Source organism: Hemicordylus capensis, chromosome 1 (genome assembly GCF_027244095.1).
Source record: "Hemicordylus capensis ecotype Gifberg chromosome 1, rHemCap1.1.pri, whole genome shotgun sequence".
Classification (NCBI taxonomy): Eukaryota; Metazoa; Chordata; class Lepidosauria; order Squamata; family Cordylidae; genus Hemicordylus; species Hemicordylus capensis.
This window is the reverse complement of record NC_069657.1, coordinates 228009250-228030823: the sequence shown is the minus strand read 5'-3', so window position 1 is coordinate 228030823 and position 21574 is coordinate 228009250. Positions and strand designations below refer to the sequence as shown.

Sequence of the window (21574 nt, the reverse complement as noted above, 5' to 3'; positions counted from 1 at the left end):
CTAGTGTTCATATTACAGAGAACTAGAGAGAAGCCGGCAGCCCCCTGTCTTTTGGGCTGGCCTCTTGTCTACTGTGTTTAGGGTGCTATGGTGGGGGGGGCATGATATGACTGAAACTGGTGAGCGTCAAGGTGAGGACTTGTGGATTTCATGAAGGACCTCCCTACTTTGAGCAGTGTTCTATTCAAAAACAATTTCATATACATAGCAACTGACACACAAAGCAAAGGGCCAGACTAGAATCCTTCTCTCTGGTATGCTAGTCCTCCTTTGTGGAGGGAATGTTTTGGGGAGAGAATAGCATTCAAATGGGAAATCTGAAATGTTTTTTAAAATGAGAAATAGACCATCATACTCTTGCATCTGATAATCTGCTTCATAGGGTTCAGGTGAAGATAAAATGGGATAGCCATTGTTAAAGCAGTTTGTATTAGAGTGCTGGACTAGGACCGGGGAGACCCGAGTTCAAATCCCCATTCAGCCATGATACTTGCTGGGTGACTCTGGGCCAGTCACTTCTCTCTCAGCCTAACCTACTTCACAGGGTTGTTGTGAGGAGAAACCTAAGGATGTAGTACACCGCTCTGGGCTCCTTGGAGGAAGAGCGGGATATAAATGTAAAATAAATAAAAATAAATTTAAAAAAATAAAAATAAAATATTATTGCAGTGATTAAAAATACGGCAGTAGACTTCAGTAGTACCAGCAACATAGGCCCTTCTTTCCCCTATGTCCTGGTGCTCAGGCAAATCAGAGAAGCAAGCAGATATTCCAAGAGCTGGGATTCTTTCCTGTCAGTGTCTTACTATGAAGAGTCCCTCTTACCACCTGGTCTCTAGTCTGACTGAGGTTGCAGCTCACTTTCACTGGCCAAAAATTGTCATCCTGACAGGAAGCATTTTTCAACTTCTGGATCTTTCCCAGCCCTGGTAGCAGAGGTCTCTTAAAGGAAGTTGCTACACACTGCAGATAATGCAACAGTGGGGTTGAAATGTAGTCTTCTGGCAGGAACTGACCTTCATGTATTATTTATACACTATACAGCTTAAATTACTTTAGGAACCAATAGAGTTTTGGTTAATGTAATTATAACTAGAGGAAGGTGTCCCATGTTGTACAGGAGCTCACACAGTCTTTCAGACCACTAAGGAAAACCATAAAAGTATAAAAGCATATGTCAGATGGCTCTGCAGCCTACTTCTAGTGAACTTCTCTGTATTTGCAGTTCTTGCCCATTAGCTACAAATGTACATGTTCAGGATATCCTTGAGGCTGCTGCTCTTGTACTCACACCTGTGTTTCCTCACCAATGGCTGGACAGCTCCATCTTTTGTCACCATATACTTGCTCCTGCATGGTTGCTTCAAATATAACAAGTTGTTCTAGTAAGAACTAATCAGCCTACTTTCCTTTCACTGTCTCTACATCTAGATTAAATTTGGTTCAAATCGAGGTCCACAAGTTAGATCTCTTGCACCTCAAATGTTCATGTATCCGCCATCTTGGATCAGGGTGGATGTCACCATTACTAACTACACCATTGAGGTGTCCCTGTGTGTCATTCATTATAGCTGTTCCAAATTTGGTTCATATCAGTTAGACAGTCCTCAAGTTAGTGCACTTGCGCCTGAAAAGTTTATGCATCCGCCATCCTGGATCAGTGTGGATGACATCATCACAAGCTGTGCCATTGAGGTGTCCCTATATGTCACTCACTGCAACTGTACCTAATTTGATTTAAATAAGTTAGGTGGTCCACAAATTAGCTTGTTTGTGCCTCAGATTTTCATGCAGCCACCATCTTGAATTGGAGTGGATGACATCATCACACACCACACCATTTGGGCACCCCTATGTGTCCCTACAACTGTAGCAAATTTGGTTCAAATTGGTTAAGCGGTTCACAAGTTAGCCCACTTGCACCTCAAAAGTTTACGCATCAGCCATCTTGGATCAGGATGGATGACATCATCACAAACCATGTCATTGAGGTGTCCCTATGTGTCCCTATAGCTGTCCCTGATTTGGTTCATACTGGTATTGCTTAGTTAATACTGGGGACACACAGACGGACACACGAACACACACACAGAATGCCAGGTGATCTCATAAGCCTACTGGAAAGTAGGCTAAAAACTCCACACATACACACACACACACACAAGGAAGGAAGTGGGCTCATGGCACAAGCACAGCCAGGGCAGCCTGCTTGGATTGGTCTGCCCTGTGAAACGTTGTGCTCTCAAGCTTAAGTTTATAAAAGGACATACCCTCTTGATGCTAAATTTCACTTACTTCATGGATGCTCCACGAATGGATGGATGCTCCTGCAGGTCTTTCAGCAAAGTTTCAGAGCCTACTGAAATATTCCTATTACAAGGCAAACATATCTTTTACAATCCAGACTTGGTCCACAAACGTGGCAAAAAGCACCCTGCAGAACTGATAGCATATCTAGTGCCATAGGCAACTTGCAGTACTCTAAGTACAAGAGCCAGCGTGGCGTAGTGGTTAGAGTGCTGGACTAGGACCGGGGAGACCTGAGTTCAAATCCCCATTCAGCCATGAGACTTGCTGGGTGACTCTGGGCCAGTCACTTCTCTCTCAGCCTAACCTACTTCACAGGGTTGTTGTGAAAGAGAAACAAGTATGTAGTACACCGCTCTGGACTCCTTGGAGGAAGAGCGGGACATAAATGTAATAATAAGTAAGCTCTGTTTTCCTGACAGGACTGAAAGCCTATTGCTGAGATGTTTTCCAAAGCCTTTTTAGCTGTTTTGCTCTACACAACCCTGGTTCCCCTCCGGGCACAAAATGGTGAAGATGGAGCTTCTTCTTGTGCAGGTAATAGCACAATTTTAAGAGCTATGCCCACCCAACATCCTGTCTCTCCACCTTCCCCACCTCTCGTCATACTTATTGAAAATTCTTTGCTGTCTTCAGTTATGGAGTACATACAAGTTGTGTAGGGATAGTTATCCTAGACAATGAGCTCCCTTTGGAAGTAGAATTCCACATGCTTCCCCAATACTGAAGGAAATAAATGTGTAAAGATGAGCAGCTAATGTATCTTGAAACTAGCAAGATCCACATTTCAGAGGAGGAAAGGTACCTACAGTATGAACACAAAGGTTAAGGCTGGATGCAATTATGACCCATTGCATAGATATTCTTAACTGTCTATTTACGATGACTATATTTGCATAACTGGATCGCTTGATTCTTTTTCATTACTCAAGCTCTTGTAGAGTCAGGATATTCAACTTGGGTACAGATCTAAGTTATATGCAGATAAATGTTATTATAAGTAAAGTCATCAATATATTACAATGAATATCCCAGATTTGGGGAAAGTCAACAATGAATGCCCCCCAAAAGGATAGAGAGATATCCCCACTATTCAGACATACATTAGTAAAAGTTGACAATCATGCTTAAGTGACTTTCAACTTTCACTAGTGAATTTCTGAATATACAAAATGAAGGTAAGTAAACAGGGAAGGATTTCCAAGCATATGTATTGTGACCAATGCTGCATAATATATTCTTAAATTTAGTATTATGAGTGAGGTAAGCAGAGTAAGGTAGCCAGATCTGTGGACAATATCAAATTATTGTCAGACTCCAAAGAATCTCTTCAAGCAAACTAGCACATGAGCCTCAGTAGAAGTCACAACAAAAGCCAGTAAGATGGGGCAGAAAGTACCACTTAGTAGTCAGCAGCAAAGGACAGGCAGGCCCTGTGCCTTTACCAGCACTGGGCAACTTGGTCAGCACTAGATGTAGCAATTTCACTGCTGACTGGCCAACAATGCACAGTGCTGACTAAACCCAGTCCATCTGACTCCAGCCAGCCAGCATTTCAATGAAACACTGACTGGTGAAGGATGGAAGAGAGTCCAAATAGATCTCTCCCAGGTATTGGCCACACCCCTGCAACTGACATCAGACATAAAGGGGTGGTGCCAATGCCGAGGATGGGATCCATCAGCTCTGCTGGAGCCAATGTTCTTGGCACTGACCCTGCCCCCTTGCATTGCCCCTCCCCCAATATCAGATGCGAGGGGCATGGCTTGGGGCGCGCACACAAAGCACACACAACGGTAAAAGTCTAGAGGGTGGGGGAGTCGTCAGAGGACAAAATCTTCTGGCCGTGGCCAAGTTCCCTGTGCCCCTTCACCTGCCAATAGGGGCTCTCCTTTCCCTTGCTCTTCGGCGCACCTCGCTAGCTACAGCTGTTGTTTGCACTAAATTTTATGTGTCATTTTGTTGCAATTCACCCAGGCTAGAGAGATCCTTTTGGAGCACCACGCCAGTGCTCCAGACATTTAAGACTTAAATGCTTTGGACAGTTAAAAACACGCTGCTGTCACCATGAACAGTGGTGCCAATGTGTCAGCAGTCCTGCCCCAGCCTGTCAATCCCCATTGCTCCCCGCCACTCATGCTTAGAGCAGGCTTTGTCTGAATAGGGAAGTCCCCTACCTGTGATGGTGGGCACTTCCATGATTGCAAGGCTGGAAGGAAGCACCCTCCCTCACGGGTAGGGTGCTTCTCTATTCAGACAAACCCTGCTCTAAGCATGAGTGGCAGGGAGCAGCAGTGATTGACAGGTCGGAGTCTGGGAGTTCCGTTCTGATCCATTTGCATGTGCCTTTTTAAGTGTCTGAATGGGGCTTCTCCTTATGTTTTCACCGCCTTGCATAAGAATGATCCACACTAGAATAAAAATCTTGACCTCATATACACTGATGGCATCTAAATAGGCTGTGACTATCCAGGAAAGATAATTTGGCATGGTGGTGGGTAGTTGAAGGGAAAACACCAACTCATTGTGGAGCAGCAGTGAAAAAGGCAAAATCTGTGTTAAAGAGGGATTATTAGAAAAGGGACTGAAAAACTGCATAACAACTAGCATATAATCCAGTTTTATATACATCTAAACTGAGTTTGCATTGGGAACACTCTACTGTATACAGTTTTGGTGGTTAAAAGAGCAACCAAAATTATCAAGGGGTGAAAGCACTTTTCCTCCAAGGAAAGACTAAAGAATTTGAAGCTTGTTGGGTTTTTTAAATAATGTATGGTGTGGAGACTGTAGATGTAGAGTACCCCCACTCCCCGCCCACAAGTTTCTCAAAATATTAGAACTAAAAACCATCCACTGAAATCTATTTATTGCACATTCAGGACAAACAACATTATTTCTGCACAAACAACAAAGAGTCTTGTGGCACCTGTAAGGCAAACCTATTTATTTTTGCTTAAATTTTCCAGGGAAATGTGATCCACTGCATTACTGCTTCATATGGTGCATCATTAGTTTAGGGAAATTTCTGCCACAAGATGTAGTGATGGTCGCTTTTAGACAGATTTGGAGGAAAAGTCTCTTCCTGGCTTTGAGCCCCGATAGCTGGATGGAACCCCGATCTTCACAGGCAGCAGACCTCTGAACACTCCTTCTTGGAGGACAGACCACAGAGAAAGAGCTGTTGCCCTCATGCCCTGCTTGGGAGCCCTCTAGACACACTAGGCCATGCGTACTGTGGGGAATGGGATACTAGACTACATGCACCCCTAGACTATATGGTCCCAAGGCATAGTCGGAGGCACATGAGGCAGCAATACTGCTGAAGCTAAGCAGGGCTGGGTCTGGTCAGTGATTAGCTGAGAGACCACTTGGGAAGCCCATGCACACAGTCCTGAGTTTCTTCATGGCGGGATGTGAATGGATTTAGAAAGTATGTGCTTCTGTGTTCACAACTGAATGAGAGTCCATTTTCACAAGGTGCGGTAGCCACTTCTTATATGAGCACCGTGTTCAAGTAGTGTGAGATTGCAATTTGCAGGAGCAGGTTATGCGTGCAGGCTAGTGGGAGCCTCATACAGTTTCTTCCTTGGAGATCAGAGCATAAAGGCAGAGTGTTTCCGCTTCAGACCCACGGGCCGGCATCTTTACTAAATCTCCTTACAGCAATTTCAGCTGAAATCAAAAGGTGCAGCTAGGCATGCTTACCTTGTGCTCTTAATTCCAATGCGACTTCCTCGAGTGCATTTAATCAGGATGCCAGCCAGCATCTTTATAGCTCAGACTGAAAAGATATGTTGAAGAGCACAAGACACTAAGGATGTGCACAAACTGTCCGTGCACTCCTGGGAGGGCAGGTGGGTTGCTTTAAGGTACAGGGAAGGTGCTGCCTACTTAGCCCCTGCCCCCCTGCTCCCCCCTGCCCCCACTGCCAACACTCTCCAAAACAGCAGGCTCCCTGAGCTGCAGCATTCCTGCTAGAGCCCCAATCAGCGTCGCCACGCTCATGGCCGACACACGTACCTGCCCTGCAAACCGCTTCAAACGCTGGCTGAGCGAACTGGTTTGGTGCTCCATGAAATGAGCACCAAACCTGTTCGGGCACATCCCTACAAGACACCTGTCCTCTGAAGGCTGGAGGTAAGCATTCTTACAGAGTAAACTATAAAGCTGTTGGGTCCATAGTTGTGCTGAAACAGCTCCTTTCTACCCACTGCTCTCAGAATAACGGCAGGGCATGGGTAGGAAATGAAAAAAGGAAGCTCAATATGCCCATCTAGGAATGCTAGGTTTATATCCCTTATCTGTTTAACAGGCATGCCTGAGTTTTGAATTATGTGTATATTTAATGAGCCCTTGTTTAGAAGACCAAGATATTTTTCTCGTTAGAGCATATGCATATTCATATTTGTAGGGACAGGCTTGCCAGTTGTCACTAGACCTTGACTATATTCTGGCTCACAGACTTTGCTGGTGGGAATAATAATAATAATACTTAGCAGTTGTAGAGTGCTTTTTGAGTGTTCAGAGCACTTTACAGGCATTAGAACAATAATCTTTACAACACCCTTTTCAAATAGATCAGTATTATTTTCACATTGCAAATGGGGCTCTAAGGCCAAGAGAGGGAGTGCCTTGCCTAGGGCTACTTAATAAATCCATGGCAGAGATTAGATTTGAGCTGGTGACTTAATGACTATGCTAATGGCTGAGAAGTACAGCATGAACCCAGATCTAGCCTTTGCATCTGGCAAGCCTGGGTACGGGTTTGGTCCCACCAAGACCTCCTCAGCAATTCTGCCTTGCTGTCTCTCTCTACAGATAAAACGAACTGCCCCATCAGTGTCTACTTTGTGATCGACACATCAGAGAGCATTGCCCTGCAGACTGTGCCCATCCAGAGCCTGATTGACAACATCAAGCGCTTTGTCCCTGATTTTATCAATAAGTTAGAGAATGAGCTCTACCAGAGCCAAGTAGCCATCACTTGGCAGTTTGGGGGACTTCACTTTTCAGACGTAGTCAAGTTCTACAGTGACTTCACCAGTGACAAGTCTGAATACATCACTCGCTTGAAAAACATCGAGTATATTGGCAGGGGCACCTTCACAGACTGTGCTCTCTCCAACATGACGGCAACGATACGCAACAGGGGAGGGCAGAACTATGTAATTGTAATTACTGATGGCCATGTGACGGGGAGCCCGTGTGGAGGGATAAAGCTGCAAGCTGAAAGAGCGCGAGAGGCAGGGATCAAGCTCTTTGCAGTGGCCCCTAACCAGAACATCCATGAGCAGGGACTCCGAGAGATTGCCAGCTCTCCACATGAGCTTTTCCGTAATAACTATATCATCACGAAGATAGATCCCATCACAAAGAAGGATACCATTGATGTAAATACCGACACAATTGATAGGATCATCCAAGTGATGGTAAGTATTAAAATCTATCTCTTTACAGGCAAAAAATATCAGTGCCATTTTTCAAGCTACATTTTGGCTTAAATAGGTTATTTGGACTGGACTTCTAGGGCAGAAGATGCACCACAAAATATATTTCTGTCAAAATCACCACCAAATGGCATGATTTGCATCAACCATTTTTGAAGAGTGCTAGGCAACTGACTAGGGAAATTTCTCTGCAAATTGTTGTGCTGGTAAAACCCTTGGCAGGCATTGGGGGACTGCATCTCAGTGGGTCCAGTATTTAACCTTTCTTTGAATACTCAGTGCCATCTTATTCTTCTCCAACATAAACCAGGGATTGCACAAAATCCTGGCCCTTGCCCTGCTCTTGAAAGCCTCAGTGCCAAGAGAAAAAGGGTGAATTGGGCTCATTCTGGGTGCTCAGGGAACAACTTTCTAGTGCTTTGAAAGGGGGGGAAAGAGAAATCTGCCCATATGCCCAAACCTCCTGCTTTTAGGTGAGAGTTCACAGACACTTTTAACTTCTGCTGTGTTGACTGCACTGTAGGGATGTGCATGGAACCGTTCAGCACTCCATTCTAGGAGCACTGAACTGGACCTGTCAACTGGCATTTGAGCCAGTTCGGAGGGCAGGGGGGTTCCTTTAAGGGGCAGGGGAGCCATTGCCTACCTGCCAGGCCCAACCCCGCCACTTTCCCCCACCGGCACTCTCGTAAAAAGTGGGTGCGCGGGGCTGTAGTGTGCCTCCCTGCAGCCCCAGTCAGCGGTGCCACGCAGATGGCTGACGTGCATGCCTCTCCTAATTATCTGTTAATTATCCTAGAGTTTTCAGTTCACTTTCATAGTAATTTTCAGTAGACATGGGTGTGGTTTGAAAGCTCACATGTGTCCAGAAGAGACCCTCCAGTTTCCACTTTTCAAAGATATCTTAAGGCATTGTGCATCAGACTGGAGCATTTATCAAAAATAATTGAAAAGGTCAACTTGCGTTAACGTAACAAGTACTTCTAATGGAGTCTACTTTCTGCTTCTTTTAGCACGATCTCTTACCCCCTCCCATGTGCTGTGAATGTGGTTTGTATTGGACTATCGGCACATGGGTTTCAATGAAGTGTGGTCTATACTTTGAGTGGCCAAAAAATACCCTCAGAGTCCCCTAGGACCTCCTCCCATGTGCTGTGAATTTGGTTTTCATTGGACTGTAAATGCAAAAATTATTAGAGGAGTTTATGTGTGCGCGCGCACACACACACACACACACACACACACACAGATCTCATAAGTGTTGTTCCCATCAGAAAGTAGGCTAAGAATGGTATATTTTCTTTCTGTATGGCTGAGGCTTACATCCTAGCAAAAATATGAGTTTGACTTGTGTCCACCCCAAAAACTCATATGCTGCACAGACTAGAATGTGCAAATTGAGTAGTATTGCACATGTGAGCTTGTCTTAGACCACTAGCAGTGGCTCTCCAAGGTCTCAGGGAGAGATCTTTTCCAGCTGTTTCCTGACATTCTTTAACCAAGATGCCAGGGACTGAACCTGGGAACAAATATCCATCAACAAATATCCATCACTTTGCTATTTGCCATTGTAGTTCTTGCTAAGAAAATCCCAATATTTGCAGGAATGTGGATTTTAGAAGCAGAATAAGCAAGGGCTGGGGCCATAGCTAAGTGGTGGAGAGCATGCTTTGTCTTCTGCAGGATATGCACAAAAGAGCTATGTCAGTTTTCTTTTTCCTATAGGTAACTGAATTTCACTTTCTTTTTATTCTTTCCCCAACAGAAACATGATTCCTATGGAGAGGTAAGTAGGTCAGCCTGCACAGCATATTTCCAAACAGCAACTCTCCAACTGATAATGGAAAAATTAGTAGTACAACACATCTTGAGCTCTCTAGAAGTACATGCGCAGCTGTGATCTTCAAGATAGCACTAGTTATTCATTCTTACTTAGGAGTTGTAAAGGACCAGAGGTTATTCTTTGCTTTCTTGGAATCGACCCTCAGTAGAGAGATTGCTCTCAGCTCTGATCCCAATTTAGGAGCACACCACTTTTTGGAGGTAGGCTGCCAGCCTACCACCGGTTGAAGACTGATCTAAAGCCACCAACCAGGCTCAGACACAGCTTCAGCAGCCTAGTACTCACTGGCTTGGGACTTGCAGGCATTGTATAGCCAGAGTCTACACAACCCAGCTCTAGTCGAACAGTATATTAATCTAAAAATGACTCATCAATAGCACATGACCTTGCAAGGCACATGGAGAAGAGTTTTGCAAGTAATCCTCTAGAACCCTTCAAACCAGACTGAAGCCACATCTAAGTATATGAAATTTATTAAGAAATAAGGATTGCACACAGAATAAGGGATTGGGGAAAATAGGGGAAACTGGGAGTAAAGAAAGGCACACAGGAATTCAAAAGAAAATACAAAAACATTAACGATCATACTCAGAGTTTTACGTTAGTTTAGCAGGAGGCATGTCCTTGGCTGAGAGAGTCTTAATCTCTACAGCAAATCCCTTGTAACACTAGTAGCAGCTAGGGACATGGCAACAAGACTGATGGCCAAATGGTGGGGCGATTCGGTCCCATTTTATAGTGATTAAAGAGGGGGGAGGCTTTCCCACTCTTCCAGAGATAGACAGTTCTGACATCCAATTAAAAGAGTCAGCATATCTCCAATGTAGTGCTGGTATCCAGCCAATCCAGGGCTGAGGCTTTCTCACCAAACTGGAGGTTCCTCCTCCTTAATGGGTCTGAGCTTACCATATCTAAAGGCAGGTCTGGTTTGAGCTGGTCGCCTGTTGTGGAAAACTATAACGATGGCTCTGTCCCTTCAATGACAAAAGAAAGAGATTGCGTTCATACAGTGATAACAAAGGGAAGGAATGTTGCCATTCAGAGCACATAGACCTGCTCTGTGGTGACTTTTAAAATAATAAATGTAGTTGTAGTGTAATTCAGTGTGGACTTCCCTGGTGGGAGAAGTGCTCTATGTTGTGACTGTTAAAAACCTGATTTTTTTGTATTGCTTGTGTTGCCATTTCCTGATTGTCATTATGTCCAGCAAGCAGTGCATTCCCTTAACCCCCTCCCCTTCTTTCATGTTCTGCTTATTATTTTTACTTACATTGTTGGGTTGCTGTGCAAATGTTAAATTGTAACAAAAAAATATTAAAAATTCTTTTTTTAAGCAACCCTTCAATACCATAAGGAAATGAGTAATTTAGGGGTATAGAAGTGCCTAGAACTAGGCAGCATCATGGGTTTAGTATTCATACAAAATTGCAGGCCATGTTTTAATGTTATTAGTCTTGGTGATTTATGCAACCCTAGGATAATTGCTTAGTCTATGAGGCTCTTCTCACGATCATTGAGAAGAGCCTCTAGGGGGTTTGCGGGGAGAGCGGGCTTAGCCCGCTCTCCCCGCAGACGAGCAGCAGACGGCTCTGGGCAGCCACAGCGGCCACCCACATGACTGCCCGCACCTTCACGAAGCCAGCCGGGGAGTTCAGGGGCTGCTTGGACCCCAAAAGCTCCAGCATGCCCTGCGCAAGCACACAGGGCATGCTGGAGAGACCTCTGAGCCAGGAGGCTGCTTTTGAGCCTCCTGGCCGGGGGTCTACTTATGAGTTGCCACGGCGCAGAGCCACACCGCGGCAACACACGTTAAAAAACGGGTTTGCGGAGCGCTTGCTCCACAAACCTGGTTTAAGGACAGGGGCACTGCAGTGGGTTACCCGCTTAGGAACCACCGGGCTTGCAGTTGAGCCCAGTGGTTCACAGGATGGGAGAAAAGCCTCCACTAGCCCGATTTTCTCCCATCGTGTGAATAGCCTCTATATGTAATAGAATTAATTAGAAGCAACTCTGATTGTGTAAGCAGAGAATGGATAGTAGAGTCTTTTTAGAATCAATGTATAGGGAATCATTTGGACAGGTCTGTTTCAGACTGAGAACCAGTGACAACACTGAAGTTTCTTTTGCCTTTGCATTCTCTTTCTCCCACTGAGCCTACCAGTAGCAAGAGAAATGCCCTCAACTGAACTACGGCACTTTTACCTAATGAGTACCAGCCTTGGTCAATCTGACAGAATTCATCATCAGTTTTACAAGCTTTACTACCTACACCAATTCAGCAGACTTCATTTCACACTCCATGAAATAGCACCTCTGATACATGAGTTATCTTGCATATCAGAAGTTAATAAAGCCAATTAAACCTTTGCTGGATTTGACTCAACCCTGTAGTAGCACAGAGTTTTTGAAACACTTGAAAAGCCTTTCTCCAAAAGCTGGAGTACAAAGGGAATCTTGCTGACACCGATGCACAAAGAAAGTTAGGAAGGAATGAAGTCCCTCACTCCAGCCACTGGAGAAAGCTCCTGCAGTTGAAGGAAATGACTGATGGAGCACAACTCTTGTCCACCATGCCATTGTCTTTAAAGAGCCCAAGTGCCATTTTTAAAAAAACAAAACCTCTATTCCCATTGTTATACAACACCCCAGTTTTTTAATTAAAATTTTTTAAACCTAAGCAAAGTCCAGCCAAAGAAGGAATTCTGTCAAGTGCTGTGGTAGGAGCTGTGCTCCATGAGGATGAAAACAGGCAGAATGAGCATGGCACACTTTTCCAAATTCAGATCCTTGACCCCTCTGGATTGTGTGTCCAGGTTTAATTTTTAGCCTTCTCCCCCATTCCTCACCATCTCTTCCTATAAGGCCCATAGTAGTTTACAACACTTTGAAATATTAAGCTAAAATAGTGCTTTGAACTCCTGTTTGATTTCGATTTCTGTGCTGGAGGCTGGGAGAAAGCTGCAATCCTAAACACATTTTTTAGGAAGCAAGTCCCACTGTATCAATGGGGAACACAGGATCTCACTTTAAGATTGTAATCCTCAGTCAGTAATGCCTCCCCCTTTTTGTCTTTGCCATGGGGACAAGCCCTGCCAAACTGTAGTGGAATTATAACTCTGTATTCAGTGCCATGCAGAGCCACAGTTTTAATTCCATTTCCAGTTGGTCATGCAACAGAGCACTACTTTAACAGTGCTAAAGAGTCCTAGAGGCTTTTCTCATGACCAGCCTAACCCTGCCTGGGCTGCTCCAAACAGAATTAGGCTGGTCGTAAGAAGCAGTGGGATCCTCGCAGTTCCCTCCCCCTCCCTTCCCACTTAACCCCCTTAATAAACCCGGTTTTTAGCCGAGGTTAAGAGTGCAAGACGACCCTTAACCTGGCTACTGGGAATTGCAGAGATTAGTACATATAGCGCATATCGGAGGGGGGAAATCCAGTGCAACAGCACATGTGTTGCATTGAGGGATGCCTGATCCCTCCACCCTGTTCCATGCTGCACGGAGCTGCACGGAGCAGGGCTGTCCATGTGAGCACGCAGAAGGCACGCTGAAGCCGACCTGCTTGGCCGTCTGGGCGGGGAGGAAGTGAAAAGCAGCCTTCCCCCCCACACACACACACCCTCCCCACCCACCCAGGGTGATTGTGAGAATCACCCCCTAGTGTGGAAGCAATCTATGGAACAGGAAGATCAGGATAATTTAATACCCCTATGGAGCTGCTAAATATCAACTTTATCCAAGGCTTCTTTCCTGGCTATATAGAAATTTATCTTTAAGTATGAAAGCTTCATCTCATTCTCATTTATTTTAGTGCTACAAGATGAGCTGCCTGGAATATATCGGGCCAACTGGTCCAAAGGGCTTTCGGGGACAAAAGGTAAGTTCAATTACTTCATTCATCGACATGAATGTATACTGGAATCAAACCAGGGGTGTACTCCTACATGCCGAAGGGCTCAATGGAAAAATCTCTTTTGTGGCTTTTGCGATTACCCACCACTAAGTGGGAAAGAGAGAGGCCATTCACATGACCAGGCAGGCAGAGCAGTGGGCGGGCGGGCTAGTTAAACTCAACTTCACCCCAGATGAGTGCTGTTCTGTGGCACATGAGCGGCACTGCAGCAAGCGGCAGAGCAGGGAGCTAGAGGGGAAAGTCCTCTGGCAGTGCATTGAGGGATCCTCCCTCAGCTGGGAGCTCTTGCCTCCCAGCTTGGTATATGCATGCAGCCTGAGCATACGCATGACCCCATCATAAGAAGTAGGGTTAGGCGGGGCAGGAGCACCAGGATTGAGAGCGATCCCAGCACTCCACACAAGCAACCTAACCCAGGCTCAACCTAACCCAGGAATAGCCTCAACGGCTGAGGATTAACTGTCCCCTGCCTGCCAAGAACATAGCTTGTGGGTAGCCTAATATTTTGTAAACTGAGAGAGTAGCACTGGGGTCTGCTATTTGATTCTACAAGACAACCTAATGTGTGTTGAGGGTTTGTTGTACAAAAAAAGTAAAACCATTGTGGGCTTAGACTACTAGGAAGTCACCAACTGCCAGCTGCATTTTCTTTGTACTTTGGCAAGAAAAGTATTTGTAGCAAAGGCAGTTTGGCAGGAGGGATTTTAAAAAGCCCAATCTCAAGATGTTTGAAGAGACCCAGAAGTCCTTAGCTCAGTCATAATATACCCATATGTGCCTAGAACCTTGGCTGTTAATGATCCTTTGAGATGCAGGGTAGGGACCCTTGAAGACCCTTTTCTACTTGGCAGATTTCTGTTCAGGGGGGCAATTTAAATCAGAGCTGTGGGTCAAGAGGAAAAGGCAAACCCCCACTTCCCCACCCCCACCATAGTAATCTTGATTGTGCTCCCACAGCTATTTAAAAAGAGAGAGAAAATAAAGCATTAGAACCAAAAACATTTTTAATATAACTGTGTTTTGGGCCTTAAACAGCAATAAGGTACTTCCTGTGACTTATTCAGCCTATTGTATCATGCAGATCACGAAATCTGATGTGACTGAACTCCATAAGTGAACCCTCTGTGTGTCTCTGTGAGGTATTGCCCAGCACAGACACTTTGGCCACCATACACTGATGAAATTTCCATTGTATTACGATTGGGGAAATGCAAGCAATGTCGCTCTAACTGTTTCTGGTTTTGGTTTTTCCTTTTAGGGTGCAAAGGGTAACATGGGAGTCCCAGGTTCTCCTGGGCCAAAAGGACGACAGGTGAGTAGCTATAAAAAAAATGGAGAACTAAAATAATTCTAATTTGGTAATATTGGATAGTCAAGACTGTATTTGATCATATTCAAATTTGCATGCCAATTTAGGGGTTAGTATTTAACCCTCAAAATCAGACTGTGATCCTCAAAACTGGTATGTGAATTTGGAGATATGTTCAGTCTCCATTCCGATGTGAAACAGAGTGTGAGCGTATGGGTGAGCATACAATTGTAGTATGTGTGTATTGTTGGACTAGACCCTACTCACTTTCTAAATGTTTAACAAAGAAATAAATGCCTTTATTATAAACAGATTCTGTAATGAGATGTCACTTAAAATAAAGCATTTAAAAACACAATGAGAAGTGACGTCCAAATCACTTTCAGCTCTCTAGAAAACTATTGTCTGTCTCTACCATCTGTCTCTTTTTATAAGGTTCAGTTCATCATTTATAAAATAGTATCAGTAAGAACCTACTATGCATGCCGGTTGGAAAGGTGAATGAAATATTGATTGCAAATAATTAAAAATGCTCTTACTCACATCATCTAGTACTGTCCTATTGATTTTAATGTTGCCTTTTTATGTAGGGTGACCCAGGAATTGAAGGTCCAATTGGATATCCTGGTCCCAAGGTAAATAATTTTGTGCCTTACACTTAAGCATTTATCTTTGTGCATATGTCTTAATTAAGAACGTGAATGCCCCACCCTCGCAATATAGATTAACTGTTATTAATCTTGTCACAGTGCAGGGTCATCATGCTTGGCCCTCAGGTCAGGGGGAAAATAATTGTTAGAGAAACTTTCACAAGGATTAGTGGTAGGCAAATGTCATGTTGTGACAACTGAATGATTCAAATGATGGATATTTATACGGTCACCATTGAAATTTACAGTAAATATCAACCCTGGCTTCTGGAGAGTTCTGGTCACCTCATCTTCGAGGAAATGCTTTTGCTTAGTGTTCTTACATGTGTAGAGAAAGATTCAAACATCTATCTATATTATTAATTCTCTTAGCCGCCCACCGTGGGGATGCATGTTATCACGGTGGAACTCTCAAAAGGTTGTGCGAGAGTTCCGCCCACGGTAATGGTGGCGACCCGGCCTGGGGAGGTGGCTGAGCTGCCAGGAGCAGCCCGGCAATGGCCGCAGTGGGGAGGTGGCGGCAGAAATGGAGAAGGCAGCGGCCCGGCCCAGGGAGGTGGCTGGGCCGCCAGGAAGAGGAGCAGGCAGTGGTAGAGCTGCGCCACCGAGAGCAGCCTGGCTAGGTGGGAGGCGGAGGCGTGCCCGGCTGGGAAGGAAAGTGCAGACGGAGACAAAAGAGAGCAGCCCGGCAATGGCCACGGTGCGGAGGTGGTGTTGCAGAAGGCAGTGGGGAGGGCAGAAGAGACTGGGGCAGAAGTCAGAAGGAAGGTGGGAGAGACTGGGGCAGAAGGTGGTGGGGAGAGGGGAACCGCCAGCCCCAAAGAGCACACACATTCTCTGTGCGGGTTCAGCTAGTAAATTCTTAATTTCACAATTGCTACCCTAGGCAGATATACATTCTGTAGTGCAAAAAGGCATGTAGGACTGCATAGTTTGGAGATTTTGGATTATGCTGCTGGGTAATACAATATCTCTGTTTGTTTGCAAACATATGTTTTGTTGCAGGAACCAATCAGTGTGCATACTTGCTCAGGAAACAGAAGAACCAGAAAGCTGGAAACTTTCTTTAAACTAGTCACTTAACTTTCAGGCCCTTTCCTGAGCACTGTTTTTAAACAAGTTATCTAAATAGGCTTAATTTAAAGCATATTTATTGGAATAAATATGATATTATAACAAAGAAAGAGCTCTACAAGGGAGTTGCACCGAACAGCATTACTAATAGAATGTATATCTTCATTTCTTCCATAGGGTGTTCCTGGTCTAAAAGGAGAAAAGGTAGGATATTCTATGCTACTTCCAGAAAGTTCTGGGAGATATATTTTGTGGTTTTAGAAACATTATATATTTGTTCATTTCAAGTTTATTGTGCCAGGAAAAGATCACCATCTATCTTCTGTGATTTCACCATAGGGGTATCAAATAATAAGTTTGTGTGAGGTTTGTTTGTTCATGTTTGGCAAATTAATAACAGATAGAATAATTAATATTGCAATGTGCACATATTCACCTAGAAACAATTCTACCTTGGGGATGTCTAACACTTCCAGAAAACATTCAGATTTCCAAGCCAGAAGTCTAGCAGATAGGGTATATGCAGAAAGTCCTGCATGTATGCTCTTGAGAAGTAAGTTTTTTGTGGGGCTAATACTTGATTGATCCCATCCAGCTATTCTCAAGTAAAGGATATAAAGATAAGAAAGAGTTTGTGTGAAAATTCAGTTGTAATGTGCGTCTATCTATCTATCTATCTATCTATCTATCATCTATCATATTCTATACCACAGTTTCTCAACCGCCGGTCCCCGGACCGCTGTCGGTCCCCAGGGGGTTGAGTGCTGGTCCGTGCAAGTCCTTTAACACCCCCTCCTTTTCAAGCATGCCAGTCCTTTAACACCCTGGAGATTAGCTCCCTAGAGCTAATCTTTAACCAGGCAGCCTTCACTGCAGGGCTCTGTCTTCCTCCGGAGTCCCAGACAGCCTTTTCTCACTCCCAGCTAATCTCTCCAGTCTCTTTGATGAGAGGAGATAGCGAGAGCGAGTGACGTCACTGGTATGCAGCCGGTGAAACACACACGAGGCAGGTAGCAGGGCGAGTGAGAGGGAGTGCTTGGCTTGGCTGGAGTGCTGCATGCATAAACTCTGTTCTGAACTTCTGCATGCATAAACTCTGTTCTGAACTACTACAGAGGAGGAACAGAGGAAGGCAGGCAGGCAAAAGATAAGAAAACAAACAAAAGTAAGCACCAGTGCTGATCAAATGAAAAAAGAAGGGAAAGATAAGAAGAATGAAAGGGGTGGGGGTGAGGGGCGGGCTGATCATGTACTGACGCAACAAAAGGGGATGGAGATCAAATAAAATGGGATTTTTAAAAGCAAGCATACAGGAGAGAACAAGTACAATCTGTGTGAACTGAGAAATAAAATGTGGGGGGGGATGAGGGAGATGAAGAAAGGGGTGGCTAGGGTGAGCTACTGACTTACCAAAAAGAGGATGAAGCTAACATAAACTGGGATTTTTAAAAGCAAACATGCAGGCAGGAGAGAGAACTAGTGCAATGTGTGTGAACTGAGAAACCCAGTGGAAAAAAGAGATCACGAGAAAGGGGATGGAGTGGGGGCTGGGTGTGGCAAGGTATGAAATGGTGACTAGAGGAGAGAGAAGGAGGGAAAGAAGGATGAAGAAGAGACCCACTAAAAGTCTTCCCACTCATGTGTGAGTACATAGTACTCCCCCCCCCTTAAACCTCTGCCTAAAAATCATTACAGTTGTAAAAACTTGGATATATATGAATGTGTGGTATGAAGGGTTAAATCTCCCACCCCATTTCCCTGTGGTTTACTTTCCTAATGTGGATGCCATATTGATGTGTAAAGTTCATTACCATAACATTACCTTTTCAAGGTAATGAGTGTTTTAGTTCTGAGTGTACTGCTTGAAGGTTTTTTGGATGATGTTTGGTTACAGACTTCCAGTATGATATGAGATATCATGTTTTAAGCTTCCTACCAATTAAGTTGATAAGCTGGTTTTATGGTAGCAAACATGCATTGTCCCATTTGCTAAGGAGAGCAAGGGCAGTGATTACCAAATGAAGAGAGGAGGAAAGCTGGATGGGGAGTACTGTGTGTGTAAGAGAGAGTACTATTTTAAAAGCAATATTAAATTACTATTTTTATGCATTTAAGAAGCAAGATATTATGTATACAGGAACTTGACACAAGTTCCTGCCTGCATGTTTATATGCAAAATAGATAGATGAGGAGTAAGAAACGACAGAATTGGAAGAATGGAGTGTAAGGTTGCAACCTATTTTTAAAATATGGTAATGTTAAATCTGGACTGGACAAATCTCAGGTGCCAGGGAGCCATGATGTCTCATCCTTTCCTCCCTCCCCCTTTTGAGCCAGAACTTCAAAAGTTAAATATAGATTAAATTCATTTTCATTAATTTCACTTTGATTTAATTGATTGATTGTTATTTTAATAATCAGCACCCTAAAAATTGACCTCGGCCCCCATGAGCCAAGTCACGGTCAGTTTTGGCCCATCAGGACATTTGAGTGGTGAACACCTGTGAACGCCTGTACTAATAGATAAACTTGAAACCCCTTTGCTAACTGCTGGTCTGACAAAAAATGTAGCTGTCCTTGAAACTCTGCATGACGAATTTAGCGATCCTTGACTCCAAAAAGGTTGAGAAACACTGTTCTATACCACCTGATATGTACATCTCTAGGCGGTGGTTTTTGCTTGAGGATAATCTTCAGTAATGTAGAAATCTAAAATGCATGCCATTATATTCCAAGTAATTGATCAACTGTTAAAATGAGGCTACATCCTTTTCTGATAGTCTACCTTGTCATTGTGACTGATCTTGAACAAGAAGGCCTGACTCATAATTGCTCTTCTTCTTTCCCTTGCCCTTTTTAGGGAGAGTTTGGAGGAGATGGACGAAAGGTAAGGCCTAATCTTTGAATATTACCCATTATTGCATTTCTAATTTTTAGGGAGGAAGCTGTTCCTAATGCTCTCTGTCTTTACTTTAGGGGAGCAGCGGTTTGGCTGGAAGGAATGGCACCGATGGACAGAAGGTAAAGTTATTTGAAGAATAAATATTTATCATTTTGCTCATATTGATAGACCATTTTTGAAAAATGGAATCTAGAATGCTTCTCTCCAAATCTTGAGGGATGAATCATTGTTTAATCAAATTTGAGGCACTGGCAGATGGAAGAGAGAGAGATCAAGATCGGCATCCCTGACACCCATAAGGCATATGGACATCATGCCAATTCTCATGCTGATGCCCACTAGTCCAAATGGCAGAGAAAAGGAAGTGGGTCCCAAATGGGTGACCCACTTGGGACCATGCCCCACATTCCACACTAAGTAAAGAGGTACTTATATGTAGCTTTGTGGACCTGACTCCAGAATTTCAGCTTCGTGCTCCAGTGTACTCATCTGTGATCTGTGCAGTAAGTTGGCTTAGAGTGAAATATTTTTCTAGAACAACCTATATATAGAAGTAATCTATAGGTTGACTCAGCCTTCCATCCTTCCGAGGTCGGTAAAATGAGTACCCAGAATGTTGGGGGGCAGTATGCTAAATCATTGTAAACCGCTTAGAGAGCTTCGGCTATAGAGCGGTATATAAATGTAAGTGCTATTGCTATTGCTATCTGCTGAATAGGGCTAGATCTTGGATGAGAAAAATTAAATATATATTACATTTTAAAAATATATTCAGAATGTCTTTTTCTCTGTTTTTCATATGTGATCTTTCCAGGGCAAGTTGGGACGTATTGGACCTCCTGGCTGTAAGGGCGACTCAGGTGACAGGGTAGGAATATCTAATCATGGCTATAAACTTTCTTGCAGTAATATTTGGCATAATGTTCACCTGAGCATGCTGAGTGAAGTAAAATAATATCTAATAGGTTAGCAATAAATACAAGAGACATTGGTAGAAGAATAGCTGTCTATTCCACTGCTTACCACCACGTGTGGAGGATCCACCCTGCTGTGCTACCACGAAACACTCCCTGACAATTTGCCAGTTTAACTACGGCCACCAAGTAGATTTTTGTGCTTTAAGTTGAGTCTATGACAACAGCCTTCCAAACTTCTGTTGCAAAAACAAACTTTGGTAGAGTAGTAAGGCCCATAGGCATGGGGTAGAATAAACAGTTTTTTTCTATTAACAAGAAATGTTATTTTGCAAATAGTTCCATTTTAAATCAAGAGTTGCTTCACAAGTTTATTTATTTTTTAACAATTAACCAAAAGAGCATAAGGAATAAACAAAATGTGGTCCAAAACGCACCCACTAACCTGGGCCCTAACTTAGAGGCCTTGATGAACACATTTAGTAGCAACTCTGGCTTGTTCCTTCTCTTGTCCTGGTCACAGTACAGGCCTGGGGTTCAGCCCAGCCTGGTTCTTCTGTGATTTCTGCTCTTGCTACAGCCACAGTACTGAATCACTCGGCCTGTGCAAGCAATGCTTCAGTTTTGACTGGCCTCAGTTCCTCCACTTGGACTGGCCTCAGTTCCTTCAGCTTTCAGACTTCTGATCTCTAGCTACTTCTTCCAGGACACTCCAACTCTACATGTCTGCTAAAACAGTCTCCTATATGTACACACAAATTGTCCCAACAGTTCTTTTTAAAGAGTCCAGTCTGCATAACACAATGTTCCCTCCATTTTTCAAAATTTCCCATCCCTCCAAAATTAAACCATCAAACAGTTCTTTCTCAAAGTTGTAGCAGAATTCCCTAGCCCGGGTTCAGAGTGCGAGAATTGACACCAGCAGTTGAGAAAAAGCAGAATTTATTTGCCAGCAAATTGATCTCAGTGGAATTGCTCCCAACCTGAGATAAAGGATTATATCATGTTTCCAGCTTTATATCCATCTCAATTACATTCAGTGTATACAATCCTCATTGGTCAGCATCACTTAATCGTCATATTACAATTATTACAATTATTGCAATTAGACAACATTCCTCTATTACAATGGAGCGTTTCTCCTCTACATGTTGATAAGCAAACTATCTCACTCCTTTCTCCAGATGTGCCCTTGAAGTTTCAGTTTACACG

General features: G+C 43.8%; 1 protein-coding gene across 2 annotated transcripts in view; it reads left to right on the top strand.

The window, feature by feature from the left end:
- The window catches only part of COL6A2 (collagen type VI alpha 2 chain), an 87754-nt gene that overhangs the window by 5253 nt on the left and 60927 nt on the right, over window positions 1-21574 (top strand). For both annotated transcript variants that reach the window (XM_053285178.1, XM_053285179.1), the window contains exons 2-11: window positions 2730-2844; window positions 7129-7739; window positions 9523-9543; window positions 13412-13477; window positions 14772-14825; window positions 15413-15457; window positions 16724-16750; window positions 19407-19433; window positions 19523-19567; window positions 20263-20316. In XM_053285178.1, the coding sequence (XP_053141153.1) occupies window positions 2751-2844; window positions 7129-7739; window positions 9523-9543; window positions 13412-13477; window positions 14772-14825; window positions 15413-15457; window positions 16724-16750; window positions 19407-19433; window positions 19523-19567; window positions 20263-20316 (1044 nt within the window). In that variant the 5' untranslated portion in view covers window positions 2730-2750. The remainder of the gene's footprint in view (window positions 1-2729; window positions 2845-7128; window positions 7740-9522; window positions 9544-13411; window positions 13478-14771; window positions 14826-15412; window positions 15458-16723; window positions 16751-19406; window positions 19434-19522; window positions 19568-20262; window positions 20317-21574) is intronic.